At 33.2% G+C, this 14,706-nt stretch overlaps 1 protein-coding gene across 1 annotated transcript; it reads left to right on the top strand.

Annotated features, from left to right (window-relative positions):
- The first annotated feature begins 433 nt into the window (after nucleotides 1-433).
- Nucleotides 434-12,904, top strand: LOC130744536 (probable polygalacturonase At3g15720). The gene is made up of 7 exons (XM_057596710.1): nucleotides 434-601; nucleotides 5,941-6,078; nucleotides 8,998-9,180; nucleotides 9,997-10,204; nucleotides 11,086-11,167; nucleotides 11,263-11,371; nucleotides 12,411-12,904. Exons 1-7 carry the CDS (start codon nucleotides 455-457, stop codon nucleotides 12,744-12,746), a joined length of 1,203 nt encoding a protein of 400 aa, XP_057452693.1. The 5' UTR covers nucleotides 434-454; the 3' UTR covers nucleotides 12,747-12,904.
- The last annotated feature ends 1,802 nt before the right edge of the window (nucleotides 12,905-14,706 follow it).

The raw sequence follows: 14,706 nt of genomic DNA, 5'->3' as shown, positions 1-14,706 counted from the left end.
ATTGGAGATATGTGAGTTGAAATTTCTATATTTATTAATTTATTTCCAACTCATTTATCACCAATATGATTGGATGATAAACTATTTAACCCAAACTTTCACATGGGTCATTTAGACAACCCTTTTATAAGAATCTAAAAAACATGTTTTTATAAGTTGTTTTCATTTTTTATAATAAAATTGAAACAGAACAATCCCTTTTGGAGTTGTTGTGCGGTCACATGTTTCAAACTGTTAAAGTCATTTTCCTACTACTCTTTCAAGTAATCCGGTCACTCACAAAAGGTGCCTCATAGGGAACGCCGCATATCAACGCCCTTATTTTTATTTACAACAATTCCTCCATTGGTGGCATTTTTAATAATTTTTTACCATTCCCACTCCACATATACTTACAATGACTCTTCAGAGTTTCTTGTTTTTAGTTTTCTATCTTAATTTTGGTTTATCGAAGATGGAAAGCCTATTTGTTGTGCTTGTAATGTTTGTTGTTGCTGCATCAGTACCATACTTGTGTGCTACAATCACACCTGATACAGCTCCTTGCTTCAATGTTCTTCACTTTGGTGCCACCGGGAATGGCCAAACTGATGATTCGCAAGTATGTTTTCCACTTCTCTCCCTTCTTCTCCCATTCATTTATTTCAGTTTCTCTATGATGAATGTTGCCAAATTCCACATTAAGCAAAAATACTCTCAAATAACTTATGTTTAACATCATTTAAAAAAAAAACTTATGTTTAACATGTTATTTCAGCTATCTTATAGCTTATTTAACTAATTTTTTTTTATTTCTGTTATTTAACTAACTTAAAGCTTATTAGACTAGCTTAAAAGTTTTAATTTCTAAAAATGTTTGATAAATGAGTTTATTTCAGTAGCTTAAAGCTTTTTTTAATAAGTTACCTAAGATAGCTTGTAACATAAAACTTATTGAATTTATTCTTTTTTTTTTATCTTATCATTTTAATAAAATTCTTTTTTTTTTACAGCAAAAGAACAATTTATTGAATTAGAGAATTAACATGAGAACATCTCTCTTGTGATGAAAAGAACATAAAATACATTCCACCTAAAAAGTTCATATTTTAGAGAGAGAGAGTCTCATTAAAACTTTAAAATCCTTTTGAAATAAAAATCAAGTGAAGAAAAAAGAGTATCTCATTTCCTAAGAGCATCTCGAATGCAATGTTCTTAGTTCTTATTTCTGAGCTAAGAATTAAGAACTGAGTTTTTAATCATTGGAGGGACTGACATGAAGTTCTTAGTTCTTAAAAATAAGAACTAGTTCCTATATAAAGAGTTTTACTTTTTGAGTTTTTAGCTTAAAAAATTAATTTTTTTCTCTCACTCATCAACTAATAATTAATTTCAGTATTGAATTAGCATTCAAATTTAAATCAAAATTATATGAAAATAAAAAATATTAATATAATAGTATTGTGAGATTAGATGAATAGTGCTAAGAACTAAGAACTAAGAACTCATGTGGCAGTACGAGTCCACATGAATAGTGCTAAGAACTAAGAACCTAGCATTGGAGAGCATCTCCAATTCTTAGTTCTTATTTCTGAGCTAAGAACTGAGTTCTTAACCATTGGAGGAGGTTGACATAGACTTTTTAGTTCTTAAAAATAAGAACTAGTTCTTATATAAGGAGTTTTACTTTTTGAGTTCTTAACATAAAAAATTAATTTTTTTCTCTCATTTATTAACTAATTTAATTGAAGTATTGAATTAACATTTAAATTTAAATCAAAAATATTAATATAATGGTATTGTGGGACCATATGAATAATGTTAAGAATTGGGTAAATAGCCAAGTTGGTCCCTGAATGTGTCAGCCGCCTTCAAGTTCGTCCCTAAACTTCTAAAATACCTCCTACGGTCCCTGAATGTGGCAAAAGTCATTCAAGTTAGTCCCTGGGGTTAAAATCGTTGACGGACGTTAACGGAAGACTGATGTGGATTTTTTTTTTATAAAGGCTGAAGCTTACGTGGCATTTGAAATTTGGGAATGTTTAAAAAGACTTCAATTTAGTCCCTGATCTCGTTTATATGAAGATGAACCCTAAAATTTGGGGGAAAATCTCAAATTTTCAAGGCATGACTTGTGTGGCTTCGGTGAATCAATGGGTTGGGTCTCAAGTATTCTGAAATTGATTTCAAACCTGGTTTCAATTCTCAAGTCTCCTTCCTCCAATTTGATGCAAAAAGAAGAAAAAAGATTCGGTTTTTATGTTGTGATGCACAAAGAAGAAGAAAGAATTCCCACTTTCACCATCAATTTTTCTACGTGTCTCAAAGGAGGCTATGATACTGTACTCAACTATAGGAGCAGCTGGAATCACAACAAGATCCTCTTCTACATATTTACTGTCTTTTGATCTTATTACCCTTAAAATTGAAAATGAGATAATCACCTGCAATTGAGGAAAAAACTTAGAAATAAAACTAGAAGTCTGCAGAACTAGAGCACCCCTGAAACTTTCTTCTGATTCAATCTCAACTCAAGGAACCAGAGCACCACCGAAACCATCACACAAATGGGTGAGGAGGGAGGTTTAGCGAACCAGATCCAGATCTAAAACCACAGCTCTTGTTCTCGACGACGGAGCGCGCGGCGGCGGCGCGCTGAGGAGGTGGATCTAGTAGAGAAGCTCAAGGTCTTGCCGGAGCCCCTCAACTCGCTCACAGGCGAGATCGGGCGAGGCGATTCCAACAGAGTTCGCGCGGTTCTAAACTGCATCGTTGGTGGCTGGAGAGGGAAACCGACAAGGAAGAGGAAGGGGAAAAAGATGATGGGGATTGAGATTGCTGGGTTTGCATTTTGGTCATGGAGTTGGGATGAAGAAGATGAATAATGATAAAAGAGGGACTAAATTGACTTTAATTTTTATGCCTAACTTTCATTTTACACGTGGATACTCCACCATGGGAAAAAAAAATTCCAGGTCAACATTTCTGTTAACGTCCGTTAACGATTTTAACCCCAGGGACTAGCTTGAATGACTTTTGCCACATTCAGGGACCGCGGGAGACATTTTAAAAGTTTAGGGACGAATTCGAAGGCGGCTGACACATTCAGGGACCAACTTGACTATTTACCCGTTAAGAATTAAGAACTCATGGTTGGTGTAAAATCTGTAAAAAGTTGCTTAAGCATATGTGGCAGTACAGACCCACATGAATAATACTAAGAACTAAAAACTAAGGGCATGTTTGACTGCAGTTCTAGTTTTCAGTTTTTAAAACAGTTTTCAGAAATAATTCTTAAAAACAGTTTTCAGAAGAAGAAAACAGTTTGAATGACATGTTTTCAAATATTTAGAAAACTGATATCTGAAAAATAAAAACTGAAACTGAAAACATCTTTTAGCTGTTTTAGTTTTTTAGTTTTAAAAAACTGAAAATGAGAACTGTTTTCAAAAACTGTTTTTGAAAACAGGTCTTACCAAACAAGTTTTCAGTTTTTAAAAACTGAAAATTGTTTTGGAAACAGTTAACAAACAGACCCTAAAAACCTAGGATTGGAGACGTAGGGCCTGTTTGATAGCAGTTTTAGTTTTCAGTTTTTAAAACAGTTTTCAGAAACAATTCTTAAAAACAGTTTTCAGAAGAAGAAAACAGTTTGAATGACATGTTTTCGAATATTTAGAAAACTGATATCTGAAAACATCTTTTATCTATTTTGGTTTTTTAGTTTTAAAAACTGAAAATGAGAACTGTTTTCAAAAACTATTTTTGAAAACAGATCTTACCAAACAAGTTGTCAGTTTTTAAAAACTAAAAACTGTTTTGGAAACAGTTATCAAACATGCCCGTAGTTTTCACTTTTCATGAAATAAACCCACGAAAGACACTAAAACTGATATGCCAACTCACGACTTTACCACCATAAAGCGATTTGGACCTCCAAAGTACCTTCCTTAGTAAAAATATAACTCCCAAATACACCATCCCTTTGATCCTCCATATGCCATCCAAAGTAAAACACCAGCACGAACAAAACATGAAACCAGTGGCTTTGCAAATATCATCAATTTATCCTCCAAAGACACCACACCCTCCAATCACATATATATAAGCCAAAAAAATTGTTTAGGTTCATTCATTTAATGAATAGATACATTCATTAAATGAATGAACCTAAAAAGTTATTTTTGCTTATATATGTGACCGGAGGGTGTATAGTATAAGACCAATAACCTCAGCTATTTAAGCCACAAAATGTCATATAAATAGCTCTGCCTCCAAAGTATACCAGGCTACCAGCCATGCCTTCGTTACATTAACCGAAGCTATCAGAAGTCCCTCTCAATGATTCCTAAATCATAAACCATTAGACAGAAATAATCCAGTTCCAAAAAACCAGCAACCATAAATAGTCCTCCCAAAGCCAGATGACACAAAACAGATGGATTTATGCATTGATGCTGCCCCGATTAAGACCTGTTAACTATCACACTGGCACACCAAACAAACTAACAAAGTATGGATGACAAAGTTAAGACTGAAACCAATCAACCGCTAATGTAAATTTGGATAATTAAGCCTGATTTGTTTCTCCAGCCGCATTATAATCCCTTCTTCAGGCCTCGAAGATGGAACACCACCCCCAACTGTTTGGCCACCTTCCATGTCTGGATAGCTCTATTCAAAGCCCCTCCATCATCTTCTAAATCCTCGTCTGACCAAGCCATAACCTGGTTTACCACCTTCCCAATATAAGAACCACTCCACTCCTATCTCCAATCAAACCTTTTCCCTAAGCCATAATGAGAAAATGAAGATGAAAGACAACATAACCATTGACCTGCAACCCAAACCAAAACATAATTACACCAATCCTTTCCTTTCCCCCACTTCTTCCAATTCTCTTCCCCATCCTTTCCCCAATACCTCTTCAACCACAGAAAGGAGTGGAAGAAATGAAAATCGAAACACTAATCCCCTAAATCATGAGACCCAAACCCAAATAGTGACCTTGTAGTCTTTGATACGATCTCCCTCTCTGTTCTTTCTGATGACTATGAGCCACCTAAACCTAAGATTGGAAGGCAACGAAGATGCATAGATGCCGCCATCGCTGGAGCGCGAGTCTGCACCGCTCGTATCGAGAAGTAGAAGGAAGTCTCAACCTCATATCACAGCCTCGATCTAGCCACCATCACAACCTTTCCTCCCACCATTGCCGCTGCTACTTTCTTCTCCTCCTGTCGTCCCTGTTCCGCCATCAACAAGGTGGTAGCGCCATCAACAAGGTGGTAGCGGTGGGTTACACAAGGGTTAAATAATTAATTAAAAAATACAAATAAAAAAGGTATTACCTAGAAAGTTGCTTACTATTATAGGTAAATTTAGGTTTATGCAAGGTGTGCACAAGGATTTTCTTGCATAACCCTAAATGAACCCATAATATGTCCATTTTTTATTTAGTGCGATTTATATAAATTTTATCGTACTAGCATTATATTTATGAGTTTAATGGATATGCACTGATAGTGTAAAATAGTTTTACACAGTCATCCAATCAAAGCATGTCACATTGGAGAGATAATTACATTTGACTTTAATTTTAATTAAAAGAATAATATATTTTCTGATTTGGCGGAATTCAATTAGATGTCTGTGTAAAACTATTTTACACTGTCAGTGCATATCCATTAAACTCTATATTTATCTCCATGTTTAATAACTTTTCTTCATTTTTAAAACATTGGTAAAGTTCGTATAGTTGTTATTCTAACCACATTTAATCATCAAAAAAGAAGAAAACCATTTATATTAGTCTAAAGAAGATTGTTTATTTCAGTTTACAGCCAAAAGGAAAATATAATATATTTATTTTTCCTCTTCTCCTATGTTTATTCTCCTTAATTTCTCTGTATAATATAAAATATATCTTATGTAATTTTGAAATGTTTTACATTTGGAAAGGCTTTTGCTAATGCATGGCAAGAAGCTTGCAATGCAACTCATGATACCTCAACACTGATCATACCTAAAGGAAAAACATTCATGTTGCAACCTGTGAGTTTCCAAGGTCCTTGCAAGTCTGCTAGTGTTATCATCAAGGTAAATTAATTAATTACTTATTGCATATGGCATGAATAGGGTATTAATATGTATTATCTGATCATATCATGCTTTAGGATATAAAAATCATGACAATAATTTAATTTATATGGAAAAAAAGAATTTTACACTAAGAACAAATCATATTTTAAATATATATGAAATACAATCAGTTCAATTTGTTTATTGAAGTTAATTAGTTGATATGACATATTTTTTATTTTTTATTTTTAATTTAGATGATAGTGAAGACATAGATTATTCTCTAAAACCAGCATTCCCTCTTTGTTTTCAGTACTAATGTACATATTTTCTTTCATATAATTGTTCCATATATATCTTGTTCAATTATTGATATTACAACCGTGGCTAAAATATTTTTATTCTTAAACTCAGTGGTAATTATGTGCAGCCATTAAATCTGATACCTAGTAGCAAGAAATAACAAATACTATGTTATATAAAGGATAATGTAGTGGATAAAGAAGAGTTGTGATTTATAACTTTCTTTTTTACAACAATAGGAAATTTATTAGGAAAAATGAAAAAGCACAATCTACAAAATCAAGTAGTCCAACCTGAAAAAGAAGAAACCCAAAATATGAGCCAACAAAGAGATGCCATACAAAACAAATACCCAAGAACCAAACCCTAGAAATTAAAACCATAGGAAACCAAACAGCCAACACCAGACCAATCTTCTAACAGTTGTCTCGTCACTTCTGCGATCATTGATGCATGAAACTTCTTTATTCTTTTCTCATATAATAGCTGATATGTGAGGCGAAATTCATTTAATAAATATATGGCTTAATTCCAGTTTGGGTCCCTGATGTTTCACAAATGTGCGATCTGCATCCCTTGTGTTTAAAATGTGCGGTCAAACTCCTTCATGTTTCTAAAATGGTCGATTGAAGCCCTTCCGTCTATCTCTGTCAGTTGACCAAACGGAAATGCTGATGTGTCACTTATTTAATTCATAAAATATAAGCTAATATAAGCTACTAATTGGTGAGGGAAATAATTCATCACAAAACCCTTCAACGAATACGTTTTTCTTCTTCCTCACACATTTCAGAATCAACATATAGGAGAAAAAGAAACAACTCCATCATCAAGCTATGCCAAATTTAGTTCTTTTTTCTCCTCTTCTTCCTTTCAGGCAGGTACTGGTAATGCAGAACAATTAGAAAAGGTTGATTGTGCTTGGAGATACCAAAAAGATCATGGGGCAATGGAGAAGGAAGGAGGTCCTCCAAATCAGTTCATACCGCTGTTTTCATTCCTTATCCCTATGGTTCACACTCTTCTCTCTTCAAAACCCCACTCGTCATAGCTATCTCACCGCTGATCTCGAACCAACCCAGAATTGCCAGAGCTCCAAATTTGGGTTTTCAGATCGAGTGTATAGTTCTCCTCCTCTGGTTCAGAGTGGGCCTAGATCTAACTTGAAGCTTGGGTGCTCTGTCACTGGTTCTTCCTCTTCTTCTAAAAGGGTATCCTCAGAGCTCTAAAATTCCCCCCTTTTTCTATAATCTTTGTCTTGATTTTGGTTTGGTTCAGAGTGGGTTTAAAGTGAGAATACATTATGATGGTACTGTCTGGTGGTGCCCTCAAAGATCGAAAGAAAGAATTTGGCATTTTTTTTTCAATCAAGGTTGTGATTGATTATCAAGGTTTCTGTTACGTTGCGTTGCTTTTCTAATGCAAAGATTATTGGGTCTGAGTTTTTTTATTTTCTAAACTAAACCTAACTACAAATTCCACCTTCTTCCTATTTTAGAAATGTTCGTTCTTACCCCTTTTATGGAAACATGGGTGACATTTTTTTCTCTTCCCCTCTTACGGAAACATGGATGCTTTTTCATGGTGGTGGTAGGCATAGAAAAAAAAAAGGTAAAAGAAAAGGGAGTGATGAGCGGCTGAGGCTATATAGGTTGGATTGTTGGCTTGTGGGTTTGTTTATCTGGGTGTTTTAATTTTCTGGGTTTTCTTGATGAGGATAAGGAGGAAGAAGAAGGGGGTTTATTTATTATTGATGATTTTGAAATGTGTGAGGAACAAAAAAAATGTATTGGCTGAAGGGTTTTGTGACGGATTATTTCCGTCACCAGTTAGTAGTTTATATTTTATGAATTAAATAAGTGACACATCAGCATTTTCGTTTGGTCAACTGACACAAATGAACGGAAGGGCTGCAATCGACCGTTTTAGAAACATGAGGGAGTTTGACCGCACATTTTAAATACAGGGGATGCAGATCGCATATTTGTAAAACATCAGGGACCCAAACTGGAATCAAGCCTAAATATATAGATAGAAACAGAATGAACACACATATTCTGACTTTTAAACCATAAATATTTAAAATAAATGAAGAAAAGCTAAAACAACATGGACTTGTCTAAATGGCTTAAGAAAAAACTTGAGTTCAATTACCATACTCTTATATGGAACAATGATAATTATGGTAAGTGAAATTTATAACTCACTTATCTTAAATATTATTGGTTTACCTAGGACTAGGGTAATAGACAACTTCAAACAACAAACTCTATCAAATGGTAGCATTTGACTTAGAATATGAATGATTTTATATTATACTAGTATTGAACTCATGCTATGCACGGATGGAGAAAGTGTAAAAACAATATTTTCATTGAGTAGAACCATCTCCATAATATACGGGGACATTGGGATCCTTAAGGCAAATGATTATATATGGCTATGAATTTCACATCCTTTCTTGGTTTGATGCTTTTATATATATATATATATATATATATATATATATATATATATATATATATGATGTAAAGCTCTCAGTAAAAAAATGTTAGAAAAGTAATGCCAAAGTGTCACTAGCAAGCAATTGTCTATTACCTGTGTCGCTTGACTACATTATTTGATATATGGCAGCTGAAGGGCACCATCACTGCGCCGAAGAGTGTTGAGTCTTGGATCTGGCCCAATCATGATTGGGGTGCATGGGTCAGGTTCTCTAAAATAAGTGGGCTAGTTATTTATGGGGGTGGACAAATTGATGGTCAAGGTGCTCCATGGTGGGATTGCTTTTCCAATAACAAGTGTCACAGGCCAACTGTAAGTTGAAAACCAAGATAAATTAATTTTAGATTGATAGCTTATGCAAAGTGTAAAATTTTTTAAAATATTTAATTTTATAATTTTTTTTGAATTCGATTAGTTGAAGTATAAAATCTTTACACGGTCAGTTGTTACTTGTTAGTGTATCTATTTTTCTCTTAAATATTCATGGTTGTTTTTTATTTCCGTTGAAAGATGACATTAATATTTATTAAAATAAGAGAAAAAAAATTTTTAGAGCAAAAAAAAGTTAGGGTGGTTCTTTCTTCTATTTGTGAATTTTTTTTTAATACACTCTTAATGTAAAACAATTTTCTTTTCAAAAAAATGTAATTTTTTTTAATATAAAACAATTTTATATTTTTCCTACTTTAACCAAAAAAACTGCAAAACAATTTTATACAGATGTTTAATTAATTTTTACTAGATTAGAAATCCACTTTTATGTCAATTAAAATTAAAAAGGGTTGTAACCATTTAGTCCTATTTGACACAATTTGATTAATTGTGTAAAATTATTTTAGAAAATAACTGGGAGTGCGGATTGTAATTGTAGGCATACGAAAGTATGATTTCCACCGGTAACCAATTTTAATTGGTGCAATTGTGTGTTTCTTGCTTGATTTTTCTTATAACAACTAGCACTGCCTCAATTATTTTACCCGGTGATTGTTCAAAAAAATACAGAGCATAAAAATGCTTTGAAAAAAACTTAATCTCTTAAAATGTTTGTTTGCCACTAATTCATGTTATAATATGATCATGTAGGATCTTCAAAGTCACCTAATGATATTTGTTTGCTAACATGTCCAGGCTCTGCATTTTCATGATTGTGAAAATCTAATTCTTAGGCGATTGACTCATATCAACAGCCCGAGAAATCATATAAGCTTAAATGCATGCAGTGGCGCATACATCTCCAAACTTCACTTTATTGCACCCGAGGAAAGCCCTAACACGGATGCAATAGATATATCTGAATCATCCAATATCAAGATTAAGGATTCTATCATGGAAACTGGTAAATAGAATTTATAATAATTTGTTCCTGTCTTATTTTTCCTTATTTAATTATATTAACAAATAAACTTTTGTCCTCCTAAAAAAGATGCAACCATAATTGTGCTTTTGGTCCTTCTAATATGGACTAAGTGTAATGAAACCTTGACCCTTCGCCCTACAAACCTAATATGGACTAAAGAAAAAAATGAAACCTTGAGTCCTTGACCCTTCGCCCTACAAATCTCTTCATTTCCCTTAGCTCATCACACTTTTAGGTTAATAATTTTTTTCTTTTGTGTTATTTTTAATTGGAAGAAAAGAGAAAATGAGGCAATAGAAATATTTCTCACTTTTTATCATTTAAAATTGTTTTAATTTTTACGGTTTCTCTTCTATTCTCATTTTTTATGAAATAATTTAGAAAACTCTTTCTCTTCGCCTGCTTTGTTTTTTTAGGAAAAAATGTATGGAATAAAATCTAACGGGTCCCCGAATAATAGCTTAAGTGATAAAAGTTTGGGGAACATGTGGATTAGGGAGGGGAGGTCCAGGGATCAATCCCTTGTAGGTGCAATATATTTTTCCGATGTATAAAGAAAAAATGGTAACCAAATGATACATAAAACATGTGAGAATAAATTTCTATCAGTGCTACCACAATGCACATACACATGAGAAAATGATAGAACAAACATGCACAGTTGTAGACTCAAGCTAGAAAAAACAACTTTCTGATACACCCTTTGTAGGCTTTGCCCAGAGCCCAACTAGGAATGGGTCATTGTTTGTCAGCAAATATTGCCCATTGTGACAAAGACAAAATTGCAATGTTGATTAACAAGGATTCATGGAATAAATATATGAGATTTAGACCTTTTTTCTAATGGTTATTTATTAAAGGTGATGACTGCATTGCAATTAATCACGGTTGCAAATCCATCAGCATCACTCGCGTTTTTTGTGGACCTGGCCACGGCATCAGGTAAGCTCCAGTACAATTTTCTACTTCAAACGTTAATAAGATATTGAGTTGTTTGTTCAAATATTGAACTTTTTGGCATTTGTCTGTGAATCTAGTGTTGGGAGCCTAGGAAGAAATGGAGCTCATGAAACAGTGGAAGATATATATGTGCGCAATTGCACCTTCTTTCGAACAACAAATGGAGCAAGAATTAAGACATGGATGGTAAGCAACGACTTTCATTTTAAGTTTGGTCATCTTTGTTTACATTTCCAAATCCCCAAATAAACATTTAGTTGCAATGTTAGTCCTTGAATTGAATAACTATTTTTTCCCCAATCTAGGCTTGTCCTCAATTGGATAAACCACTCATATGAATTTATGGTGTACTTTAAAATAAATTCAGGTAAAAGAAGGGTTGTCTAACATGACCCATGAGAGTTACTTTAAATAATTTTGCTGGTTGTTTGTTTGTTATGGGATTGAGGTACCCCTTTTACCTCCATCAATATATCTTTGCTTATAAAAAAAACTAAAACACAACTCAATGGATCAATAAGATTTTTTTATAAATACATTAATAAATAAAATAAAGAAAATTCAACCCACATATCTTCAATATGATTGGAGGATGTATTATTTAACCCAAACTTTCTCATAGCTCATTTAGACAACTCCGGTAAACGACATGCAAGTCTATTTAATAAAAAAATCTAGGCTCCAAGCAATTCTAAAAGTCTTTTAGACTTAATTGTCTTGTGTATTTACAAAAAAAAATTAATGATAATGTTTATGAATTATGTAATTATGAAATTTTCCAACGGAACAAAAATAATTATGTAATTATGAAATTATATTTTTAATATATTATCTAGAAATATATACTTATGAACTTATTTGATGATAATGATTTAAAAAAAAAAACTTATTTGATGATGTGTTAGTTTATATAGAGATTCCAGCCTATAATATTATTAATAGTTTTTACATAAATTTCAGGCTAGACTCGAACCGTAAATTGGTAAATAGATCAGTTTAGATCTTAGAAAGTCTAACCTAGCATATTTGTTCCTCGAAAGAAAGAAATGTTCAAGAAATTTGTCATGATTTACAAAGGCTAGATTAACATTTGTTTTTTCAAGGATTAAAATATTTAATTAATTATTAAATGTGTTTTTTTTTTTCAATATGTTGGATGTGCTATTGCTCTCGATACAGAATCAAGTGATTAAATCAAATTCATATTTTGTGTTCTTTAAATCAGGGAGGACGTGGGTATGCTAGGAAGATCACTTTTCAAGATATAATAGTTGTGGAAGCTAAAAATCCTGTGATCATTGATCAGGAGTACAACCCTCAAGATAGTACAAATGCAGTCAAAGTGAGTGATGTTACTTTCCGCAATGTGAGGGGAACATCAATGTCAAAACATGCAGTCCAACTACATTGTGACAATAACATAGGTTGCACCAACATTATACTAGAGGGTATTAACATAACATCGGCTGCTGGAGAGGAAATCTATGCATCATGCAAAAATGTAGATGGGGTATGCACTTCATGTTTTCCACATGTCCCATGCCTTTCTGAAGAAGAGTGATCAAGTATATATATATACACACACGCACTAGTGTGTTTACCCGTGTGTTGTACGACGAGTTTTTGTTTTCGGATTTTGACCCATGATGATCGATATTGAAGAGGAAATGGTTGCACAACAATGAAGATTATACTTTTGTGATTAAACTTTTGAAATTGAAGATTTCTAACACAAAACAAACAACAACAATTAAAAAATTGTGTAGTATTAAAATCAGCTACCCTATATCATATATATATATATATATATATATATGATTAGTCTTATGAGTAGATGGATTTCTTGATAGATTTCAATGTTGGCCATTTAGAAAATTCAAGTTTTGTGCTAAAAAAGCAGGTAATACATCGATTTGTATAGATTAAATTTGTTTTATATGATAATAAATAAAATTGTTCATTAAAATAGCATAACTTCTATATCTACAACATTTGTTTACTTTGAATTAAAATCTTGTAGTTCACCAGCATTGAATTTTGGTTCCAATATAATTCTTTGTCTATCAAAAAAAAAATGCAACCATGTTGTTACAAAATAATAACTAATGAGATTAAATTCATGATATTATTAAAAAAAAACTTAGATCATTAAAAAATGAACTTTTTCAGTGTTGTCAAAGACTTCTTGGTATTCACATTCTTTGTTGAGTTTGAGAGGTTTCCTTCATTGTCTAAAATCAATATTTTCAACCCTTTTTCTTGATTTCACTTTTGAAATAGTAACATAGAACGGGTTATGGGTGAAACTGATCTAGGTAGATAGACGTAAACATGAGATAAGGATTGAGTCAAATCTTTTCAAATACTTTGTAGTTCCTGTGCTTAGCATTTTCTACTATCTCTCTTGTGATAATAGAACCTTATAGAGCCAAACTATCTTGAAAAAGATATTAGTAGAAGTCCTGAACAATACTTTGTAAAGGAGGAGTCCTTCAGAATACTTGATTTGGAGAAGTCCTGTCTAATACTTGGTTAGGAGAAGTCCTGCAGAATACTTGGTTGTGAGGAGTCCTATCTAATACTTGGTGTAGGAAAAGTCCTTGATACTTGTTTAGTGAAATCTTGGCTAAGCCAAGGACTGACCGTAACCCTATCGTTTGTGGGTGAACCAGGATATATTGCTTGTGTTTTAATCGTTTACTATCTCACTCATTATCAGTTGCAAAAACGTTTTGAAAACTCATGTTTTACAAGAACACAATTCAAACCCCCCTTTCTTGTGTTATATTATTGCATTTCAATTGGCATCAGAGCTTAGTCTCTAGATTCTAACATCTTAACAGGTGAAGTGAAAATATCCATGGTGGTCGAAGATCTTTGTGTTCCTACAGGCGTAGACACGACCAAATCTCCTTACTTCAATGGCACAAACTATCCGTAGTGGAAAAATCACATGGAGCTATTCATCAGGTCTAACAACTACAAAATGTGGGAAATCATCAACAAAGGAAATATCGTTCCCCAAAATGCTGTGAACGAACCAATCAAAGAAGAAGATGGTACAGACGCTTAGAAGAAGGAAGAACAACTCAACTTTAGTACAAAATTATTTCTTCAATGTGCTTTAAGTAAAACTCAACTCGACAAAGTTGATGGTTTGGCAACTGCTAAAGAAATATGGGATGCCTTGGGTGTCGCATTTGAAGGAACATCAAATGTAAGACAAGCCAAGATCAGCATACTGGTTGAAGATTATGAGAGCTTCAAGATGAAGGAAAATGAAAGCATAGACGATACGTTTGGAAGGTTTCAAACTATTGTAAGAAGTCTTAAAATTCTGGATCGCAAATATGACAATATCGATCAAATAACGAAGATTCTGAGAATACTCTCCAAAAGATGGAGACCCAAGGTCACTGCGATTCAAGAAGCAAAAGATCTAAGAACCCTAAAGATAAAAGATCTGTTGGATCCTTAAAGGTGCATGGAATAGAGCTTAAAAAGAACAATAAAGGAGCCAA

Source organism: Lotus japonicus, chromosome 3 (assembly GCF_012489685.1).
Source record: "Lotus japonicus ecotype B-129 chromosome 3, LjGifu_v1.2".
NCBI classification, from domain to species: domain Eukaryota; kingdom Viridiplantae; phylum Streptophyta; class Magnoliopsida; order Fabales; family Fabaceae; genus Lotus; species Lotus japonicus.
This window is presented reverse-complemented; position numbering and strand designations above follow the sequence as displayed.